The following is a 23,686-nucleotide window of genomic DNA, read 5'->3' on the forward strand; positions in this document are numbered from 1 at the left end:
TTAATATTTTAATATATGGTTAACTTTAAAACAATAACATTAAACAGATAAAGGATGGCCTTGGCAACAGCCAGTGTTGGTATTGTGCTTCACTGTTAGGAGTAGATTTAAATAAACTTCATCTCTCATTTGAGCCTTGCAATCCTACTAATGCTTCCAGATGAAGAATTATATAGTTTCCCTGCTGGTTTCATGGAATTTCCAAATAATACTGTTCTTCCACTGGTAATTTTCCAATATTTATCCAGCACTTCTTTTACCATCTTTTTTTTCAGAAAAAGTAGAGCAGGCTCTGCCTTGAAGCAAAATGAGGTGTTGACTGAAAGTTATTCTGGAAGAGCAGATCACAGTTACTTCTTTAATTTATTATTGTCATATTTCTATTCAGTTATATTTCTGCTCTTTAGCTGAATAGCTTGTGGGATTTTCTTTTGCAGGTGCTGAAATATCTCGGGCAGTTTGAGGGAGAAAATCTGTTACAGAGATAAAGTCTAAAGGAGCATAGCGCCTTTTGGTTTCTAGCCTTATCGTTTGTCACAATAGCACAAACAATCCCATTCCTTTGAAAATGCTAAATAAATGGTAAAATTATATCTGTATTTGGACTATCAGTACGTAAGGTTCACGAAGACAAGCACGAGCTTATGACTTATATACAGAATTCGTAAAACAAGAGGCAAAAAGAAAAGAGAACCAGGAAAAATGTTAATGCTATATTGTGTAAGGCATTCTGTGGCTTCTTCCCCCTCAAGATAATATCTGAGGAAGTCCTTGCAGACAAATCAATTAGGCTGCACTTTGCCATGTGTGAAAGAGTTCATGTTACACAGAAGCAAGAACAGAAAAGCAAATAAAGGATTTTTTCAAGGGAGGAATAAACAGAGAGAGGGAAAGGGGGAGAGAGAAAGGATATATGCACATAAATTGCTTTCAGGGTCATTCCTTCTGGTACAATTTAAAGAATGACCTTATACTAAGTTAAGTAGGAATACTAATACTATATAAGCTCCAAGTAGTTTTGAGGGTTTTCCATTTTTGATCTTCCTTTTTGTCTATTTTCCCCCCTTTGGCAGCCATCTCTCCAGGTAGTTCTTAGGTTTAAGGAATCTGTGATTGAAACCAGAACCTATTGCAAATTAGGTTGTTTAGTGCTATCTTTGGGCAGCTTTTTTATTAACAAAAGCCATCTGGGTCCATCCCCAGATCAATTGAGACACAATTTACACCTGGGGGAGAAAAAGAAAAGAAGGCCAGATATGGAAAATATCTTGGCAGTCTTAAATAACCCACTTTAGGTCTGTCAGCTGAATGCAAGCAAAAGAAACCCCTGGATTTGATGCAGGCACAGTGGAGCCTGTTTCAGATTTCTGGGAGCAGAGGAAAAGACAGGATTTGAGTAGAAAAGGACAGGAGGAACCTGGGAACTTTCAGACAGCCTAATGAAGGCAACTGGCTCTGCTAGCTGGGAATTACTGAAGTCCAGCACATTTGCTTGGCCCCAGCTTGGCCTTACTCCTACATGTGACATTAGACTTTCATAGTAGTATCTTCCCTTTGGTATAATACTGCTTAATATAAAAGTGAGCATCTTTCAGCAAGTTACTGGTTCTGTAATGAATGCATGGATGGGGAGGACAAGCTCTCATTCACTGTCTCTGTTCTTGGCCTCCATATTCCCACTGGATTTTCCAAATTAGACACACAATAGTGATGGTGTGGGCATAGGCTCCACCTATACCACTTCCATCAGTTCTACCCAACACAGCTTGACAGGTGGGGACAGCACTTGACCAACTTTATCAAGGGTCAGAAGCTAAGCAGGGCTGGCTGGGTAATACTTGGATGGGAGACCATCAGGGAATTCCAGGGCTGGAGGTTAAATGGGCAAATTGGGAAATCATTCTGGAAGAAGGCCATGGCAAACCATTTCCAATTTGTTGCCAAGCCTGGGTGGGTCCCTGTAATCACCAGAAGTTGAATTTAACTCAAGGGAACCTTTGCCTTTGCCTAATACATCCAATATGTTTTCATATGAAACCATTCTCTGTTTTTTTGGCCAAGGCCCACTTCATTTGTTAAATAATCTGTCTAATTAATAATGCATGTTATTGGAAAAGAATGGGAGAGCTTGCTTAAGTATTATTCATCATGATCAGCTACCATAATTATAATTTTTTCTTGTTTCTCGGTCAAAGTGACCTTGTATTTTTGTTTTTACATTAGTACTCAAATGCTCTGCTGAGAGTTTTAAAAATGAATTTAACAAACAAACTTAATATTTACGTTTCTGAGAAGTATGCAGTAGCCTGTATTATTTTTTCCAGGTATCTCTTTCCCTGATTTTGCAGTGCCACTAGAGCTAGGCATTTCTACAGTATGCTTTACTAGATAACTTGAAGTAACTACAGTGCAATCCTAAGTGAAATGGAGTGGGTGGGTGGCAGAGGGCCATAGGCAAGTAGTGGATCTTCTGTTTCATTTAATGCCCCATGAGGTTAGACTGGTCAGGATTGGTGGTCTGTGTCTCCATGCTTATAATTCCCACTTGCCCTCCCTGTTAGTTACATGGAAGGAAGGGCATGGAGCTTGACTGGCTGGGCTGGTTGGCCTGTGTTTTTCTAGCAAGCAAAGAACCAGCTGTGCTTTTGTGGGATCTGAGCATGCAATGACATCACTAAGCAGGACCGCCCCACAACAGCATTCTGGTACAAGCATATAAAGGAGGGCCTTGCACAGTGCTGGCACCGCAGGGTGGGGCTTGCCATCCTTGTCCTTCTTTACTGTGGACGCCTCTGGAGGACATCCTGCTCTGCCAGTTCAAGGACTGGAGGGAAGCACTTTAACATGCTGTGAGGAAGAGCCCTTATGCTGCAGAGAAAATAGAGGCCAAAGTGTCGCAACACTGATTTAGAAACATCAGCGGTATGGTTATTATTGTGTAAGCTGTTCTGGTAGCCTTTTAGATTACGGTATAGAGTGGCCTTAAATCCTTCAACAAACAAACAAACATTTGTTAGAATACCTTTATAACATGAATTAATCTTAATTATAACTGCCGAGTCTCTCTCTCTCTTTCTCTCTCAAACGATTAAATATACAGGAATATCGCCAAAAGTTGGCGGTGAGGTCACCTTCCCTGGATGTGCTCAAGCAGAAAGGGGACAGCCGTCTCTCAGGGAAGGCTTCATGTGGGTGCCTGCACTAAGCAGGAGGCTGACTTTGAAGGCCTAAGTGGACCCTTCTGTGATCCTTTTTAATTAATTGAAATAAAGGCCTGGATTTGCTTTTTGGTGGACAGCCCCAGAGATGCCATTCAAAGAGCAGACAAGCAACTCTTCCACTTGGTTCCATTCTGTTTAGTTTGCCTGCCAGCCTTTCCTTCTTTGTCATCAAAAAGAGCTCTTTAAAACAAGCACACACGTCCAGCTAGGAGGACCTTTAGCAAAAGCTGCTCAGTGCAAAGTGTAGCCCTCTTCCATCCGAAAGGCTGCAGGAAGCGGGGAGCTGTTGACCTTAACTGTGCTTTAGGCTGACAGACTGTAGGAGCAAGATGACCTAGTGCAACACTTCAGAGTTAATAAGGCATAAGCTGGGATGGGGGTGAGGGGAACCCATTGCTCTTTATTATCCAACCCATCTTGCACAGAAATTATTGTAGAACAGATTGCTGGGTTGTGGCACGGGCCTTAATTTGTTTCCGTTGCGGCCACGGCTTGTAACAGATAACTTTGAATCCTTCCTCTGTTGTGCTGTCACAGAAGAATGTTTGTGTCAGGGTGACCTGACCAATGCTGTGCTGTTTCCAGAGGCTTGCTCAGTCAGGCTGACAGCCTCTCTTCTCTGAATCAAAGAAAGACAAACTCAGTGAAGCTAATATTGGCACCTAGAGCAGCAGCAGCAGCAGCAGCTGGGATTAGCCCCCTTTGCAAAAAGGCTATCCGGCAAGGCTTTGCTTGTGATGCTTCAAGCACAGGATTGACTTGCAAGGGGTAAATTGGAAGCTTCATCGTTATAAGGTATAGTAGATTTTTGCTCTGTGCAACATGAATCCATTAATGGTTCTTCAGGTGTCACTGGTATTTTCAGATCTAGCAAAGAATAAAGTTACCAGGCCCAGAAGTGGACTAAAGTCAAGGTACTATTGCCAGCATTAATCTTCACTAGAATTCCATCCACCAGCCCACTTTTTTTTTTAAGTGTGCGTGCTTGTTATTATGTATTTAGAGGCCTTAAGCATGCTCTCTCATTTGAGAAAGTAAATATTTGGAAGGAAAAGACCAAGGTCTATCCAGCTCATTGTACTTTGCAAGAATTTCAGCTATCAGCAGGTTTCAGGAGGTGTACTGGAAATTTTCCAGTGACCTACAAATGGATCAGGATCTGTTTCTCCTCACCTGGACTTTACAATAAGGACTATAATAGTTCATAATGCAGATGCATTGTTATAATGGCACAAGAAACAGCATACAGTTTGGTTCCACAAAGATTTATTCCAAAGATCTGTTTTCCAATAGTATCCCTTTCACAATTGCTCACAAAAACCTTAGTCTCTTGCTTGGCTACGCATAGTATGAAAAAATCCCAATGCTTTAAGTGACAGGACTCCATTGTAGTCAGAAAGTAATGTTTTGCCTTTTTAAAAATCTCATCCTCTTCTTTCATCCTGTGATTTAGTGGATTTAGATCTATTTAAAAGCAGATGAAAGACGATTAAGGAATATATTTTCCTGAGGCTCCCCTTACCATCTTAGTCTTTATACAATTTATTTGCAGGTTGTCTGTATTAAATATGATTGAATTTGGGTGCAGACTTAATGTTTAAAATTCTTTTCACATTTAAAACTTTGCTTTCAGAGAAATTCACACACTTTATACCTCCCTGGTCCTGATAATTTATTTTTTCAGTTGCTAATTTGTCTTTCTGCTCCCAGAACACGGTAGAATTTGAGAACATGTCTCTCCTACAGAATTAAGTTTAGTTTTCATGGGTCTTCACTTCACATATATCCTTGCTTAAAACTGAAATCTCTTGGGCCTTTGGAGTCACAAAACTACAATTCCCATGTAAAATGTGTGTTCATGGGAAAGTGTGATAGGTAATTTCAACTGACATGTTTATAATTTCTGTGGGCTCTTTGAGCGTATGTGTGAAAAACTCAACAGACAAGCTAATGCACCAAGGTCAAATTTGTTTTATGGAGAAGTCTGTGTGCTAGCTGGATTTTCAGCACACTTGTTTTGTGCTAAAATAAAAGTAATAAAAGCAGCCTAGAAGCCTTTCATGCAAATTAAGTTAATGCTAGCATGTTTCTCATTTTGAGTTATGTTTTGTCTGTATGAAAGGGGTTGTAATGATTAGGTAAATATAAGAAAAAAAGACAAGCACACAAATCAGAGTAAAGTCTGGAATATACCAAATGAAGCATCTTAAGGATGTTGTATTTGATTTTAATAATTTTTTATTAGATCATTGTTGTTTATTCAGACAATCTTGCCTGCTGCAACTGCATTTGAGTCTTGCTTCCCATAACTGCATTACAGTTCTAATCTACATATTAAGAGATGAATGGTTGTAAGTCAGTTTTATTTGCCTCAAAAATTTAGAAACTCAACAAGATAATTAAAAATTCCCAAATTCAGTATTTCAGTATTTAAAACAATATCATGGTAGCTTGTTGTAACTGTAAGAATAATTCATACTTTATGAATATGGCTTGCTAGCTTGTACTGATAATTTTCTTTTTGAGCCACTTTTTCTGAGTAGTATAACATGTTAAGCTACAACATGCTTAATTTGGTTTATTGCTTTGCATTTTATGTTAACCCAACTAATTGTGCTTTATTTAATAAACCGTGCCTTAGTGTGATGTGTGAAATTTGTCTGATCATAATGTCTCTTGTTTAGTTTTAACTGACTTGAGTTAAACAGAACTTACTGCTGGGTAATTGAATGTAGGATTGTAGCCTCATTTTTCCCCAACCCGTTGAACTTTTTTATAAATTGAACACAATTCTGATGGGCTCATTCTAAAATGGTTTGCAGAATTATAATCGCAATAGTGCACTCCTGGGTATAAAGTGCATTGGTGCAACACCTCCATAAGGCAGGTCATCAGCATTCTCCTGCTTCTTTTGAAAATCAGTTTAAGGGATTCAGATTGAGAGGGGTCTAAAAAACCCACAACTGTTTATATAGAGGGAAGGCAATATTTGAAGGCATGTTGAAGTCTCCGTAAACAAACCTGACAGCTCTTGAGTTAAAGTCATTGTACTACTGTATCTTTTAGTGCAGAAGAGCACCATCATTCAGGAGAGAGGAATTGGAAATGCTGCTTTAGAGATCACTGACGCTTGCTTTTCTTATATTGATTGCTTTTTGTCATATAGGGCTCGAAATATGCCAGGGTCCTTTAATAGGGAATGTTTTAAAAGTTCTGCCATGAAGACTTGTATTTAAACTTAAATCTAAACAGCTACCTGACAGTCCAGTTAAAGCTAAGGATACAGAGGTTGCATTAGATTCTATGGATCAACTTTGAATGTGTTAACACTTGAAATTGAATTGCCCCGTTCTTCAAAAGTAGACTGGCCGCTTTGCAAAGTGATACTAAATCTTGTCAGTATAGAGGAGACAGTGATGGGAAGAGAAGTGGTTATAAATCAGATATATATGTTGTAACTTCCTCAAGTGTTTGTTTTCCAGATGTTACTCTCCCATAATTTTAGACAGCAGTGCTCATTTAGGGGTAATGGGAATTGTCGTCCAACACATCTGGAAAGGCAACAGTTTAGGAAAGACTGCTGATTAATATAGAGATTCATTCATCTTTCATGTGCAGCAAAAAAAAAAAGAAGTAGTTTAAGCTGTGCTAATGAAAAGAGTCTTGGATGTAAATTCAGATGGAATGTAGTCCTCTGTTAGAACACACAGGAGATGACTGAGGAAGCCAAAGTATTTTTCATTTTCTAAAATAGATTTAAAGGTTATGACTTCAGATATTTTCTCATTGCCTTTATTGGCTATTGTCTTCTAACCTGCTTGAGATTTCCATACTGCTTCATTGTTCTTAGTGTTTTAAAGTGCATTGAGACTTTTAAATATAGTTTGAGGATGGTTTTATTTAAATCAGAAGTCATTTATTCTCCCCAGATTGGTACAAAAGAGGAGGATGGGGAAGGGCAAAATAATATCCAGGGTAGAAAATCTAGGTTGTGGAATCTGGGCTAAGTAGATACCATTGACTAATGAACAGCAAACCAAGAACCATAGTAATTGTGTTTCTGAAGTTACACCTGCAGCATTTATGAGATCCTGTAAGACAACCCTAGAAATCTGCATTAAAATACAGTGTTTCCTGTATGGGTGGAATGACAAGGCACTTACAGGATGTAATTCTACTGCCTAATGTATTTATTGCCACATCGTATATTACACAGTGGCCCATAGTGGTGTTTCACTACTTAATGGCCAATTGATTTGAGAATTGTTCTCCAGAGCTCAAGGGATAAAATAAAGAACAAATGCTAATGTTATAAGTCTGGGAAGTGACAGTGCTCATTTCCCAACAAAATTAATGGATCAACCTAGTTCAGTAATGTTTCTTATTGAAAATGTAATGCTAGAATTTAGAGAATGGGATACTTTTGAAGAAAAAAACGTTTCTGGACATTTTTTTTCCTTTTCTGCAAAGGAAAGCAAAGATAAATTTAATGCTACTGAAGCTTCCCAGCAGAATAACAAATACATTTTTTTTCTTTTGCCCCCCAGTTGATGTTTACTGCTCCATCTCCACGTAGAGCAGAATCCCGAGCTATTGAGGGCTATTTGGTTTTCTGTTCCCTCCCCCAGTCATTGAGAGGCACTCTAATGCCTAATAAATTTATTCCTGCCTCTTGCTCTAATTGCATCGATCTGCTGAAACAAATAATTAAGTTAAACCACATCTGGCAGTTGAGGGATTTTTGTCCAAGCATGTTTGTGATTATGAGAATGGCAGTGAATTGCCAGTTTCTTTAACTTAGGTCACCAAATAAAGCACAATTGACAAGATTTGCACAATATGACCACGAAAAACAGTGTCTTGCAAACATAACTGTCATGCGCTGCCTACCTCTGAATAATGCTCAGACACTGGTTCAGTGGAACAGGCTCTGGTTTATTCACAGTGCAGGTACAGCATCGGAAAAAAGCTGAGAGTGACAGGAGCGCACCGGTGCGAGGTTTAAATACCCCGCGCCGGTCAGCGCCCCCTCACTCGCGGTCACGTCACCCCCCTTTGTCCAACACGTTGACCTGCCGGTGGGCGAGGGGTTGCGAGGCCCCGCTGGCGTTCCGGGATCGCCCATCATCGGTTTCTCTATTCCTCCGGTGATTGCTGTCAGCTGGGCGATCTCCGTTGTATTAGCGCTAATGGCTTGGGTGTGCTCCGCGATCCGTTTAGCTATTGTTTCTTGACCTACAGTCGTTGTGAGTTGATGGCTACTTATCTTGAGCCCCTTCCCCTGTTTCCTTGCTATTGTCATGTGTGCCATTGCGCTGATGACTTCAGCTCAACGGCACTCATGACATACTGCCCCCTGTCCGAATAGTGCTCCCCCCCCGGTTTTCTGGTTTTTTTTTTTTTTTTTTTGAGCTGTCAAACGGAACTTTTTTTTTTTTTTAAATTCCCGCCGGAGTAGTTTTCGCCCCTCCCTTTGCTCCTCCCTCTACCACGTGCCTTCCCAGGGTGTGTCCTTAGTACGCATGCCCAGGTCACGCCCTGGCGTGCGCATGCTTCGGCCACACCCTGTTTGTGTGGCTCAGTTCGGCGAGGAGAGAGGCATGGCTGGTCGGGTGCTTATCAGCTCCAGGTAGGACCCTTCTTTTTTATTCAAAGTGCGTCGCCTTTGTTATTTGTGCTCCTGGGCGTTGCCCCCAGGTTGCCCTGTTGACTTGCTTGCTACTCCCCCGTGGGCCCGGGGCGGGGGGAGGGTGCTGGCGAACGCTTGTTACTGCCTCGTGGGCCCGGGGCGGGGGGAGTGAGTCCCGGGGGGGGAGGTCCACCCAAGTCGCGGGCTTGGGGGGGCCCTTTCCCTTGGGGCACGGTAGGCGGGGGGGCCTGCGGGGGGAGGGGTTTTGCAGGGGACGGCTTGCTAACCTTGGTTTTGGCTTGTCGGGGTATGCCCGGTGAAAAGCCCGGGTCAGGTCAGGCGCGTTAACGTTGTGCGCCGCCACCCATTCCGGGTGGGGGAAGTGTTTCCACCTGACCAAATAGTGTAGAGTTCCTCGTTGCTTGCGGGAGTCGAGTATGTCCCTTACGTCAAAGTGATGTTGCCCGTCGATCATCACCGGTGAGGGCTGTGGCGTGCTTGGGTGCCATCGAGAGGTGGTTGCCGGTTTCAGGAGGCTGGTGTGGAACACCGGGTGGAGTCTCCGTAGGTTGTGTGGCAGGTCCAAGCGTATTGCCACCGGGTTCACTATTTGCGTGACTCGGAACGGCCCGATGTACTTAGGCCCCAGTTTTTTCGAGGGTTGGGGTGACTTTAGGAATTTGGTGGATAGGTAGACCATATCCCCCGCCTGGAACGTTGGTTGTTGGCGCTGGTGCTTGTCGGCCTGCTCTTTGTAGGCTGCCTGTGCATCCTTCAGCGCCGCCGTGATTATGGGCCATGATTCCGCGATCTTCCGTCCCCAGTCGCTAGCGTCCACCTGGGGTTCCGGGGGTTGAGGTAGCTCCGGTATGGGGACGAAGTCGCGCCCCGAGACTACCTCGAACGGAGTTTTCCCCGTGCTCGTGTGGGCGGCGTTGTATGCGACTTCGGCGAACGGGAGCAGTTCAGCCCAGTCGTCTTGGTGATAGTTGGTATATGAGCGTATGAATTGCTCTAGGGTGGCATTGAGGACCTCTGTGGCTCCGTCCGTCTGGGGGTGCCAGGCAGTGGATAGGGCCTGTTGGGTCCCCGTCAGCTTTAGGAAGGCCCGCCAGAATTTAGAGGTGAACTGTGTGCCCCTGTCGGTCACCACACGTGCGGGACATCCGTGTAGCCTGTACACGTGGATGAGGAAGAGTTTGGCTAGTTGTTGTGCGGACGGGACCGACGTGCAGGGGATGAAGTGGGCCTGTTTTGAGAAGTAATCCTTCACCACCCAAATGGCCGTTTTCTTCTGGCTGGGTGGGAGGTCCACTATAAAATCCATAGAGATTTCCTCCCATGGACGGGAGGGTTCTGCCACCCGTTGTAATAGCCCCGCGGGTTTGCCTGGTGCCCGTTTGGCCCTAGCGCACGTTGGGCAGGACGCTACGTATGCTTTCACGTCTCGCCTGAGCGCGGGCCACCAGAATTGACGCCGTGTTAGGTGTAGGGTCTTGAGGAACCCAAAGTGTCCCGCTTGCTTGGCGTCGTGTGACCTATGCAAGATCGCTTGGCGTTGCAAGTCCGGGACATAGATTCTGCCTTCCCCCCATGCCAGGTCCTGTGCCATCGTTACCTTGTCGGGGTTTGCCAGGAACCAGGGGTCGGTTTTGATGGCAGCGGCGATGTCCGTGCGTATTCCCCCTGGTAGTTGCGGTTGGCTTCGTCTGGTCGCAGGTTGTCGAGCTGTCTCCGAGCGCCGCTTCGGGTGGTCACGGCCATCCCCAGTTGCGAGGCGGATAGGACCGTCCCAATGGTGTCTGGGGCGGGCTCTTCGTCTTGGGGCAGTCGGGAGAGGGCGTCGGCCAGGAAGTTCTTTTTGCCCAGCATGAACTTCAGCTGGAAATTAAAGCGGCTGAAGAATTGGGCCCATCGGACCTGTTTTGGGCTAAGGCGTCTGGGCGTTCGGAGGGCCTCGAGGTTCCGGTGGTCGGTCCAGACCTCGAATGGCTGGGTGGCTCCCTCGAGTAGGTGTCGCCATGTTTCTAGCGCCGATTTTACCGTGAAGGCTTCTTTCTCCCAGACGTGCCATCGCCTTTCAGTCTCGGAAAACTTCCTCGACAGGTAGGCGCATGGTTTCAGGAGTCCCGTGGGGTCCTTTTGGAGTAGGATGGCCCCCAGGGAGAAGTCTGAGGCGTCGGCTTGGACCACGAACGGCCGTTCTGGGTCCGGGTGCGCGAGGATTGGCTCCGTGGTGAACAGCGCTTTCAGCTTGTTGAATGCGGTCTGGCACGCGGGAGTCCAATTCAATACTGTGCCCGGGTTCTTGGCGCGTCGGGTGTCCCCCACCCCTTTGGTTTTGAGGAGGTCCATTAGGGGGAGGGCTATCTCTGCGAACCCCCGGGCGAATGACCTGTAAAAATTCGCGAAGCCGAGGAAGCTCTGGAGTTGGCGTCTGTTGCGGGGGCGCTCCCAGTTTAGCACCGCCTCGACTTTTGCGGGGTCCATTTCTATGCCGTCCCCGGAGATTCGGTACCCCAGGTAGTCTAGGCGCGCTTTATGAAATTCGCACTTTGTAGGTTTGGCATAGAGCTGCGCCCTTCTGAGCTTGTCGAGGACTTGCCTGACTAGGGTCACATGTTCCTCGTGCGTTTTAGTTTAGATAAGGATGTCGTCTATGTAGACAAGGACCCCTTTGAACAGGTGTTCATGCAGTACCTCATTGATGAGCTGCATAAACACCCCAGGGGCCCCCGCGAGTCCGAACGGCAGCACTTTGTACTGGAAGGCACCTAGGGGGCAGTTGAACGCAGTCTTCCATTCGTCCCCCTCCCTGATTCGGATGCGATAGTACGCCTCGCGAAGGTCCAATTTGGAAAAGACTTTGCCCGTGGACAGGTGGGCGAGCATGTCCTTCACCAGGGGTAAGGGGTATTTGTTGGACAGGGAAGCCGCGTTTAGGCCCCGGTAGTCGGTGCAGAGCCGTAGGGTGCCGTCTTTCTTCTCCCGGAATAAGACGGGGGCTCCGACCGGTGAGCATGCTGGCTCTATGAATCCCCTCTCTAGATTTTTATCGATGAACTCCCGGAGGGTTGCCATCTCCTTCGGGGTCATCGAGTAGATCTTCGGTCTAGGTAAGGGGACGTCAGGCAGCAGGTCGATCCGGCAATCCATCTTGCGGTGGGGGGGTAGTTGGTCAGCTTCCGCCTCTCCGAAGACCTCGGAGAAGTCAGCGTATTGTTCCGGTAGGTCTGCTATGGTAGCGGCGTTGTCCTGTGTAGTCGCCTCCGCTCGTCCCACAGTGGGGTTGGTTCTGCCCGCTGGAACTGGTGCCCGATACTCGCCGTCGCCAAATGTGAAGGTGCGGGTCTCCCAGTTGATGCGCGGGTTGTTTGTCGCGAGCCATGGCATTCCCAGGACTGCAATGGGCCGTCCGATGTGAGTGACGACGAACGATGTGCGTTCGGTGTGAGTGCCCATTTGCAGGGTGACCGGCTCGGTTTGCATCGTAGCTGGTTTCCCTCCCGCTGTAGAGCCGTCCAGCTGGTGGAATGCCAACGGCGTGGGGAGGGGGAAGCAGCGGAGATCGAGTTTGGCGACTAAGTCGGGGTGAATGAGGTTTTTTGAGCACCCCGAGTCCACTAGTGCCGCGGCCGTGGTGGCTCCGTTGCCGCCAGAGAGTTTTATTGCCGCCATTATTACGGAGCTTTCGCCGTTCCGTCGAGGTGGTCCGCGCTGCTGTCCCACCGCCTGCCTCGCAACGCGTTTCAGGGCAGGCGGGGAGCTTTTCCCGCCGGCTGGTCTGGGTCTACGTTGTCCTCTTCCCCCCAGTAGGCGTCCCAGCCTTCCTCTGGTGTCGCTGTGGCTACGGTCATTCGGCGGTGAGGGGGCGGCACCGGGTTAGGTGGTTTGGGGCTAATTTTCGGGGTGGGTTTAGGCGCACTGGTCGGCAGTCGGTTGGCGAAGCAATCCGCCGTCTTGTGCCCTAGTTTGCCACACCTCCCGCAGGGCTCCCGATTGAATTTCTTCTTTGGGTATGTGGGGCCGGCCGTCCCCACGTGTGGTGCGGGTACCTTTTTGCAGGTATAGTTCGTGTCTTCCGTGGTTGTCATGAGGAAGGTGCGGTGCGCGTGTTCGGCTTTCCCCGCGAGGTGGATCCACCCGTGTAGCGTTTCTGGGTCGTCGCGGTAGAGGGCCCATTGGAGTACGTCGCGGTTGAGCCCCCTTTTGAACATTTCCAGCAGGGTGGTCTCGGACCAGTCGCTGACCTTCCCCGTGAGGGCTTTGAACTCAAGGGCGTAGTCTGGGACAGTGCGTGTGCCCTGTTTAAGTCTTTGGAGTGCGCTTTTCGCCCTCACTTTGGCTAGTGGGTCTTCGAAGTAGTTTTTCATCTCATTGATGAAGGCGGGGAAGTTGGTGAGGGCGGGGGAGCTGGACTCGTACAGTTGGACGTACCAGTCCGCCGTCTGTCTTGTAATTTGATCGCCACGGCGGCGATTTTGCCCGCTTCGGAGTCATAGGAGTGTCCGTGCCTCCCCATGAACTCCCTGGCGTTCGTTATAAAGAACGACAGTTTCGTGGGGTTCCCATCAAAGAAGATGGGGAAGTCCTTTGGGGCCCGGGCGTTTTGCACGGCCCTTCCTCTCGCTTCCCGGCCTGTGGTGTCGTCCGCCTGGGCCGTCTGCTGACCTTCATTTGGCCCGTGGGGGTTCGGTGCTTCGCTCGGGGTGTGGGCCTGTGCGGGGACGTCGTTGGGCGGCGCAGGGGGCATGAGCGACTGAAGCATGGTCCGGAGTTCCTTCAGTTGGGTCCGCATGGCCGCGAGTTCAGCTCGTGCTTCCTCGTCCACGGTCCGCGCCGCCGCTGGGGCCGGTTCCGTCAGTGTGTCGGCGGGGGTGGGTTGCCGGCGGGGTTCAATCTCCCTCTGCCGTTGGTCCGCTTCCTCCGCCGTCTGCTGGGTGTCTCCATCGTCCTCCTCCGTGCTGACCGCCGTTGGGCTGTCGCTCCACGCCCGTTGCTGGGGTGCGATGTGGGGCGCGGGGTCCTCCGCTGGTTTCGGAAGGTATGTTGCTCCCTACCGCGGTCGGGTTGCCTCCGTCGCCATCTCCCCTTGGGGTTGGAGCTGAGGCTCGGGTCGGGTCGGGTGGGCGTCCATGGCTCCGGGAGTCCGCGGTGCCTCTGGCCTTGGTCGGTCCTCCTCTGTTTCTTGCCGTGCGGCTCGCCCTCCTTGTCCGCGTCACTCCGGCTTCATTTTTCTGGTCTTCTCGCCGTCTATTCCTCCCGCGGCTCGTTGTCGTCCGGTGGGGCTCGGCGAGGCTGAGTTTATGACTCTCAGCTTTATGTCATGCGCTGCCTACCTCTGAATAATGCTCAGACACTGGTTCGGTGGAACAGGCTCTGGTTTATTCACAGCGCAGGTACAGCATCGGAAAAAAGCTGAGAGTGACAGGAGCGCACCGGTGCGGGGTTTAAATACCCCGCGCCGGTCAGCGCCCCCTCACTCGCGGTCACGTCACCCCCCTTTGTCCAACATGTTGATCTGCCGGTGGGCGAGGGGTTGCGAGGCCCTGCTGGCGTTCCGGGATCGCCCATCATCGGTTTCTCTATTCCTCCGGTGATTGCTGTCAGCTGGGCGATCTCCGTTGTATTAGCGCTAATGGCTTGGGTGTGCTCCGCGATCCGTTTAGCTATTGTTTCTTGACCTACAGTCGTTGTGAGTTGATGGCTACTTATCTTGAGCCCCTTCCCCTGTTTCCTTGCTATTGTCATGTGTGCCATTGCGCTGATGACTTCAGCTCAACGGCACTCATGACAATAACATTCTAGCCCCAAACTAAATAAATAATATTATAGATTAACACAGTGTGTGAATGTAGCCAGAGAATATAAATTAGAAAGTTCCTGGCAGAAATCTCACATCAGCCACAGACTTGCTAAGTGTCCATAGACAAGCAACCTTCAGCCTCAACTTTTATCCCCATTTGTAACATGGGAGAATTAGTGCTCACCTATATTACAATGTCGCCATAAATATTATGGTGATAATAAGACATATTTTGAGTACTTACCTATGTATATGTCTTATACAAGCTGTTTATTATGTATTGGTATTGAAAATGCTGTTGTAACATCTTAATGTCAAATGTAAATGATAAGCAATGCACAATGTAGATGATCCCTTATTTTTATTTGTGGCGAAAGTAAGCATTTAAAGTTGCAGTGTCTTAAATACGAAGCCTCTTTCATATAATAGTAATTCTATTTTATATGTTCAAATGTTTGATGTCAGTATTGTACTGGAACCTCAGACTATTAGAGGTTTGATTCCCATTATGGAAGGGCAGTTTTGGGTAGTTTAAATATCATAAATACTTTTCAACAGAATCTTATGCCTGTCTGTTCCCAGGCCAGGGTGACTAGGATTTCAACCTTAAAATTCTGTAGTTCTTTGCATAGGATTATAAGAATGTCCCTAGTATTTAATAGATTTCAAGCTGTCCCTTGATTTGTATATTTCATGTATATTTCTCATGTCATGCCCTCTCTGAAATATGAACAGATCAGAACTCATCTAATATCTGCGGCATTTTGTACAAGTATAACTATGAGAAAGCCATGAGTAGACAATTTATGTGATTGCAGATGCATACTATATTACCTTTATAGTAATTGAGCTGTGGTCTAATCATCCAAAGCTTCTTTTTAAAAACCCCAAACCCTCAATATATAGATTTTTGCAAAGTTGAAATTCATCCTGGTGAATATTTTAAGGACATTTTAAAACAATATTCTGTGAATTTGAACAAACTAATCTTGCACAGCTCAGTTAGATGTCTGCACCTAGCCAACCTTGGCTGATCTCAAAAACTAAGCAGAATTGGACCTGGTTAGTACATGGGTGGCTGATCTCAGGAAATAACAGTCCTCTAAACTAGACTGGGAAGTTGAAAAAAATGTTGTAGAAGAAAGCACTGGCAAACCACTTCTGCACTGTTGCCAAGGGAGCAATATGGACATGTGCAGAAGTCAAGTTCCGCTAAAGGAAACTTCTCTCTCTCTCCGAAAGCCAGTGTGTCGTCGTAATTCAGGTGCTGGACCAGGAGCAGCAAGAGCCAGGTTGTAGTCATCCTTTAGGCATAGAAGCCAGATGAGTGACTTTGGCTCTGTCATTCTCTCACAACCCTAGACTGAGGGAAAAAAAATCTGTCTGCCAACCTGCTCAGACCAGCATGGTAGATTACATTTACAGTCCATAACCTTCAACAAAGAGGCTTGGATTGATTGATAATTATTCACATATATATGTGTGTGTGTGTGTGTAAGTTAGATAAATAGATACCTCAGAAAACAACACCAAAGAACCCACTTTATCAATATATCAATATTGATAATATTGATATTTAAAAAATGTTCTTCAGTGTGGAGTTCCAACATTCAGGAACTCCATTCCATTCCCTTACATCTGTGGTTGTAGCTTCCATTTCCTTGTGTGGTTCCCTGGTTGTTGCTACTTTTTTTTTCCTCCAGTGATCTGTCAGCATTCCTAACTGCATGTACATTGGTGTGCTTTGACGTTCCCCTCTTGGCAATATTCCCTAAATAATCTGTATTTTTGCCAATTTGGGGATTTACCCCCAAGCCTGCCAATGTTTCCCTCATGTCAGTGGGTGGTGCTGGTTGTTTGGGCTGAGTAAGGAATAGCGTAAGTCACTTAAACATTTGAAAGAGAAGGAATGGAATTGCCTATGGCACTCTTTCCTCTCCCCACGGTGGCTCCATCATCCATTCAGGAGGAATGGGATCAGGTCCATCAGCCATGTCACTAACACTGATATGTCCACTGGCCTTGCTCCCTCTAGGAATATGAAATGGACATATGTATTTTGAGTTTCTTCAACCCATCAGGAATTGAAAGCTTCCAGTCCTGTATGCAGATAGCTGCATGCTTGCAGTGACCATTCTTGTTCACTTATGTGAAGTTGCTGGAGATGTGAGCTCAGTCCTGCTCTCTCTCATGTTTGGTGAATGTTTGTCTATTGGAGCAAAGCAGGAAAGAGATCTAACAGCATCTCTGGAACAAACCATAAGGGTAGTTCTCCCCCTCATCTGATGTTAACATGTATTTGGGATGCTTTTATATTGAACAGGAATGCAGCTGCGGTTTTCTTTAAACAAGTTTTTAATCACATGAAGATTTTTTAACCCACTTATCTTAGAGGAGTTGAGAAGAACAAACTTGATTTTCACTCCCAGTTTAGTTAATTTAGGTTACACAGGGAAGCCATCAAATTTTAAACTGCAGGGATCAAATGCAGAGAAACTGGACTGCTCACGCCCACATGAAATGTTTCCTGACTTGAATAAAAAATGAGCAGGGTGCTGTGTGTTTTTCTTAGGATTCCTTTTCCACAGGCTGTGGCAGTTTTATGAGGCTGAACAAAGCTGGGATCCACGTAGTTTCCTTCAAAAACCATACTGAGTGGCTAAGATTGATGGTGACTGAACTTGAATTTGACTTCCGTGCCTCAGTAGAAGCAGCAGCAGCACACGGTGACCCACTTCTCTTTATCATCTCTCTTTTCACCTTGCAGATCATAAACATGGACTTACAATAGACTAAATTTGCTGGAGTATATACTGTACGTCTGCCTCTCTCTACCCTACATAATTCTTATTTGGGAATGAAAGAAAAAGAAAGCACAATATTTGGTGTTTTCCCAATAAGTTGGACTACAGCTTGGTAATTTCCTGTGAACGGGCTGTAGCCCAATTCATCTGAATACCATCAAGTTGGTAAAAGCTGAACTACATGCTTGTAAATTGCCATCCTGTAATCCTGGTATATTCTTCAACATAGCATCCTCACCACATTCAGCAGTGATCAGCTCTAGCGTGGCTCTCTTTTCCTTCCCCTTTCATTATCACAAAGTATTTAAATATACTCTCTGTTCTCCTTTGCCCTACATTATATAATTCCTCCATATTTGTTCTGCAGCAAGTAGTAAAATGCTAGATGCCTTTCATCCGTTGCTATGGGGAGAGGGCCAGCCTTTCTCTCTTCCCCACTTCCTGCTCGGTGGAAGCTTTTGGAATAGAGATGGGAGCTTCTGATCATTGTCTGGAATTTCACAGACATTTGAAACAGCCTCCTCCACCTCCATTTGTGTCTGAGAGCTCCTAAAAGACATCAATCTGGGGGGCAGCAGATACAGAGTTCAATAGCACAAGAAAATGAGGCCCAACAGCCTGCCAAACTTCTGGGTGCCATTTTATTACTTAGCTGGCACATTCATGGCCACCAACATATATCTTTCTGCCCCTCAGACTGTTAAAACAAGAGCTGTCCCAAATTTTTATATCATGTAAGTTCAGGCAAGTGCTTTGATGTTGTCATTAACACGGTTTGTGCTCCGGCTGGCTGCTTCCTGGGTCTGAAGTAGATGTAGACCATGTTGGATAATTACTGTGTCTGGCAATTTATTTTTATTAGGAGTTCTCCAAGCCTGAAAATGGTAAAAGGTGAAGTGAATCCAGTGTGCTCATCATATCTAAGGGCTGCTCTGCACATATCAGTTGTTTAATTGTCTTCCAATATCTCATTTATGGATTATGAACTTGATTGTGGTAAACTGGTCTCACTGACAAACAGGTTTGGGGAAAGGTTACCAAATGCCTTGAGGGAGGGAAGAGAGATACAAATTCCAGAAATACTTTTGTTTGCTCACTTGGTTAGATTTGTATCTAACCAGTTTGGTGTATTGATTAAGGTGTAAAACTAGAAACTGGGAGACCATGAGTTCTAGTCCTCCCTTAAAAGCTCAGGGGTCAATCACATTCTCTTAGTCCAACCCACCTCATCAGGTGGTGGTTTGGGGAAATATGAGGAGGAAGTACTATGCAGGCTGCCTTGAGATTTTTTTAGAAGGTGGGATATCAATCTAAGAAATAATCTTTTTTTCCTCTAGGAGTTCAAAGTGGCATGCTTAGCCTTCCTTCCTATAACAATAATCCTGTGAGATGGTTGGGATGAAAGTGACTGTTGTGAGGTGAACTTCCAAGGCTGTGGCTGGGCTTGAACCTGTGTCTGCTCAGTCCTAGTCCAGCACCTTAACCACCCTGGCTCCGTACTTAAAGAAATGATGCCTGTGCACTTGAGACCTGATGAACACCACCTCTGTGTTAAGCCGGTTGCCTTGAAAGCAAGTCTTTCCAGAGGCTCCTTCCACTTGAATACACCTTTGTCCCCTCAACAAGAAGCAATGTTGTTGTGCTGCTATGAGGAGCTTGGCCAGGGCTCGTTCCAACTGGCCAAAGCATGAGCTAGCTGTTGCCATGCCCCTTTTTTATTCTCTCACTGTGCTTATTAGTCACTGCAAGAGGAAAAAAAGCCACAAAGCGTGGCAAAGATGCCTCTCTCAGTAGCCAGAAAACAAATGGGGGAATGGTGGCAAGGCACCACAATGCCATTGCTTCAGGAGGGAAGGGGAACGCCCAAGAGGGGAGGGGAAGGGAGCCACTGGGATTCCCACCAGTGGAAACTGACTTTGCAGTGGTTCCTTTGAGCTGATGATCTTCTGAAGATTGTTGGTGAAGGGTGTGAAGTCCACCGGAAACCTGCCTGTGTTGTGCTGATGCACAAAGATGATGCTGATCCTCAGCATGGAAGAACCCCGAGTTAAATAGAAGGTCCAGTGCCTAAGGTGATATTTTAAGAATTTCTGTCAAATGTCCCCATCAGCTGAGGATAGGCAGGTGATAACCAGAGAGATAGCCCTCTTCATGGTACTCTGTGGAAACAGTCCTACATAGAAATTTGCCTCATATTTATGGAGTTACCTTTCTGGTGCCAGGGAAGAATTTATTTTAAACAAACTTTTCCGAAGTCACCTGTTTTAGTTTCTGTTGTTTTGCCCTTATATAGCCTTTTAGTTGTATAACCTCGTTCATTTTGTATTTTTAATATATTGCCCTGTTGTTATTACTGTTGTTGCTTTATGGGAACTACCCTAGAAATGTGTTTGGAGGGCAGTATTTAAAATTAAATGTGTATTATGGAGGTCATAATTTGCCAAGAGATAATGAACCTAGTCATTTAATCTGATTGATAATAAGCAACAAAATTGTATAATGCTAAAAAAAAACCCAGCTTTAAGGAGTGCTTTCCCCAGAGCCCAAAGGTAGACCAACAGTTTGTTTTTATCAATATTAAGAATGCCTTTCTGATGAATTATAGAAACTTATTACCATAACTTCCTGTCATGTACCCAGAGGATCTGTGTAATTCAAGCTGTCAGCCTTGCATTATTTTTAGTGGGTCAATTCACTGTTTTCTGAGAAGAAATACATCTTTTGAAATCTCTTGTGTTTCCAAATTTTATTAAAACAAATGTTGATCTCTATCTCTTTCTCTTTTCCTGTTTATGTGGAATAATTATAATCCACTCCTCCTGATTCTTTCTTCAAGAAGATGGGAAATTCTTATGCGGGGCAGCTTAACACAACACGTTTTGAAGAAGTGCTACATAATTCTATTGAAGCTTCTCTCCGATCCAGTAATTTAGTCCCGAGGCCCATTTTTTCACAGCTGTATTTAGAAGCCGAGCAGCAGCTTTCATCTCTAGAAGGTAAGAAGTGCTCCTTTGCTACTTGGGGAAAAAAAAAAAACTTCTCAAGGTGATAGGCTTCATCCAACATTATGTCAGTGGACTTCCACTCACCAAATGGAATTTTCCCTTGCTCTGTTCATCCTTCCACTTTATGGAATGTGTCCTAACCCTCCAAAATAGATTTAGATATGGATAAAGGTGCAAAATGGGCCTCCAAGTGAATATTGATTCATGAAAAATCACTCTTGCTTGCACATAGAAGGTTGGCCTACAGGGATAAAGCTTATCAAGATCTACTGTATTCTTTCGGAAATAATGAGTGTATTGCTACTTCTCTGATCAGATGGCTGTTTAGGATTAGAATGTTGCGAAGTCCTCCCTGTCCTGATACATAGGCATAAACCTATACTGAGCTTTGTTTTCAACCAGTGGGAGCCAGCAAAAATTATAATAAATAAGAGAGGGAAAAGTTTACATGACCCATCAGAAAAACAAAAGGAAGCTGGACCTCTCTTTATTTATTTATTTATATTTCAAATTTCTGTCACCGCCCATCTCTCCCGAAAAGGGGACTCTGGGCGGTTTCCAAATGTCCTGGCTTTTTGTGGTCACTGAATCCTTGGGAATCAGTGACTGGAGTCTAGCCAATCTCATTTGGTCTCATCAGAATTGTTCATTAGTTCACTGTATAGAAATAGATTGATATTAGATTTTATTTATTTATTTTTATCCCACCTTTATTATTTTTATAAATAGCTCAAGGCAGCGAACATATCTAATACTCCTTCCTCCTCCTGTTTTCCCCACAACAGCAACCCTGTGAGGTGAGTTGGGCTGAGAGAGACTGGCCCAGAGTCACCCAGCCGGCTTTCATGCCTAAGGTGGGACTAGAACTCACAGACTCCTGGTTTCTAGCCCAGCACCTTAACCACTAGACCAAACTGGCTCTCAGATTCAAAGTCCTCATCTGTATTAAGCCTGCAAATATTGTTCAGGGTATTTGAAATATGTCAGGGAGAAAGGGTTGCATTTCTAAATGAAAACCTCCTCAACTTCCACTTTTATTTAAAAATAACTCCCACAGATTTAACTGGGGTTTATGCTCTACTGAGTGTGTATCATGTCACAGTTTTTTGAAGTTTGTACATTTGATTTATCTTGGTAAACTGGAAAGAAATGCAACATTCTTCTATCGGGATCCTAGCCAAGTTTTGGTAAAAATGAGCATAATTGGAACAGACAGGATTTAACATTTCGAATTGCAAAGCTAGCCAATTACTATTTCAAACAATAATGATTTTGGCAGTGAATAATATTGATTGAAAGCTGACTTTGTTTGTTTGTTTGTTTGATTGATTTTTACCCTGCCTTAATTATTTTTTATAAATAACTAAAGGCAGGGAACATACCTACTACTCCTTCCTCCTCCTATTTTCCCCACAACAGCAACCCTGTGAGGTGGGTTGGGCTGAGAGAGAGGGACTGGCCCAGGGTCACCCAGCCGGCTTCCATGCCTAAGGCAGGACTAGAACTCACAGACTCCTGGTTTCTAGCCCAGAGCCTTAAGCACTACACAGTAGTCTTATACTTCCTCATTTTGAACAACAATATTGGGTTCGCTTTAAAGTCCTGCCTGTGAACTTCAAATATATTAGAAGAGCTTGAAGTATCAGAAAATATACTATTTTATTTTGTCTTGACAGCATTTGTATATTTTTTGTCCTGTATTTTCCTATATTGCTTCCTGGAAGGTGAAGATCTTAAGGCATGTTTCTTTTCCCAAGAAAATTGATTTTTTTCCAGAACAAACCCATTTCTTGGTAAGCTTTAGAATCCCCTGCAGTTGTGACCATCACCATGCAAACGTTTCCTTCAATTCATTTCTGTTTTCCTTTACCAACTTAGGGAGTACAGTATTTTGTATACACCTGTTTTGCATGTGCACGTGATCTTTCAAATTATGACACTGAAATAAATTATTGACTTATGACAGTGAAAAATTATATGAAATATGTATATACAGTATATACACACACACATACACATACACACACAGTATATACAAATCTTATTTAAAATGATGTTGAATAATACAGCCATTTGCACCATGTGTGTTCCCAAACAGAATGTTGCGGGGGGGAAATCTCTTGTGCATGCTTATGTTGAATTCTCTTCTTTGCTGCTGCATAAAGACATTTTCAAGCAAAGTATTACCCTTGTTTTAGCATCCAGCTACTTGTGCTGTGTATTCTCGGTGTGGAATACCTGTGATTTTGGAACTTTGCCCCAGCAACAGAATCAGATGTCATAAAGTGAATTATGATGTCAGCTGGGAAAAGGCCATGTGCTGCCATTGTTCCAAGATGAGTGGGCTGTCTCTTTTCATATGTGTGTGATACCCATCCATCCATTCATTTTATTCTTTCAGTTTATATATCATTGAATCAATACAGACTCAGGGCAGTTTACAAAACAGGCAACAATAAAACATTCATAAAAATATCCACAGTACATATAACTAAAATTAAAATTATATAAAAAATAAATGGAGTCACAAACCTGTTCGTGTCAAAGTTTCATAACTTCTAAAAATCTACAGGAAAAAAACCTTGGCAGCAGTATGGAAGTGGTTTGTTACTGCTTTCTTCAGGAAGTTGTTTAGATTTTCCAGTCTAGCTTGTTTCCTTGGAATTTCCTTGAGGTCTTCCATCCAAGTACTTACTAGGCCTAACCCTACTTAGGTTGCAAACCCAGATGCGGAAATAAGGTGTCAAGTTCTTGTTGGATAAATCAAATATCTGGAAAAAGTCCAAACAATTAAATCATTAGGGGACATGACTTTCTTTCATGGTCTGTTGGGAAAATGAAGATTCTTTGTCTACTGATTCAGGTACAATTTTTCTTAAGTGGCCATTTTTGAATTATCATGCTAAATATGCAATAGAGGAAATACTAAACATTAACTGGGATTTTACCACTTGATCATTTTATAACTACCATGACTTTCAGTCTATTTATGTGCCCAGTTCAAAGTGCTGGCTTTGATAGTGAAAGCCCTTAGTTTTTGGAGGCTATGACGTGAAGATATGTTCCTCCTACAAATAACTATCTGGATCTTAAAATCATTCTCAGAGGCCCTTTTTCAGATGCCTTCATAAATCCCAGTAAGATTACTGGGTAAAGGATCTTCACATAGCAGTTGTGCAAACTTTACCTAGGTAGGCTAATTAATAAAAATACATTTGTTT

At 44.7% G+C, this 23,686-nt stretch overlaps 1 protein-coding gene across 1 annotated transcript in view; it reads left to right on the forward strand.

Annotated features, from left to right (window-relative positions):
* Positions 1–20,299: 20,299 nt before the first annotated feature.
* Positions 20,300–23,686, forward strand: part of GREB1 (growth regulating estrogen receptor binding 1) — a 66,827-nt gene continuing 63,440 nt past the window's right edge. Inside the window, 1 exon segment of the mRNA XM_063314607.1 lies at positions 20,300–20,456. Within this exon segment, the coding sequence (XP_063170677.1) occupies positions 20,300–20,456 (157 nt within the window).

This window comes from Candoia aspera, chromosome 1 (assembly GCF_035149785.1).
Source record: "Candoia aspera isolate rCanAsp1 chromosome 1, rCanAsp1.hap2, whole genome shotgun sequence".
Lineage (NCBI taxonomy): Eukaryota > Metazoa > Chordata > Lepidosauria > Squamata > Boidae > Candoia > Candoia aspera.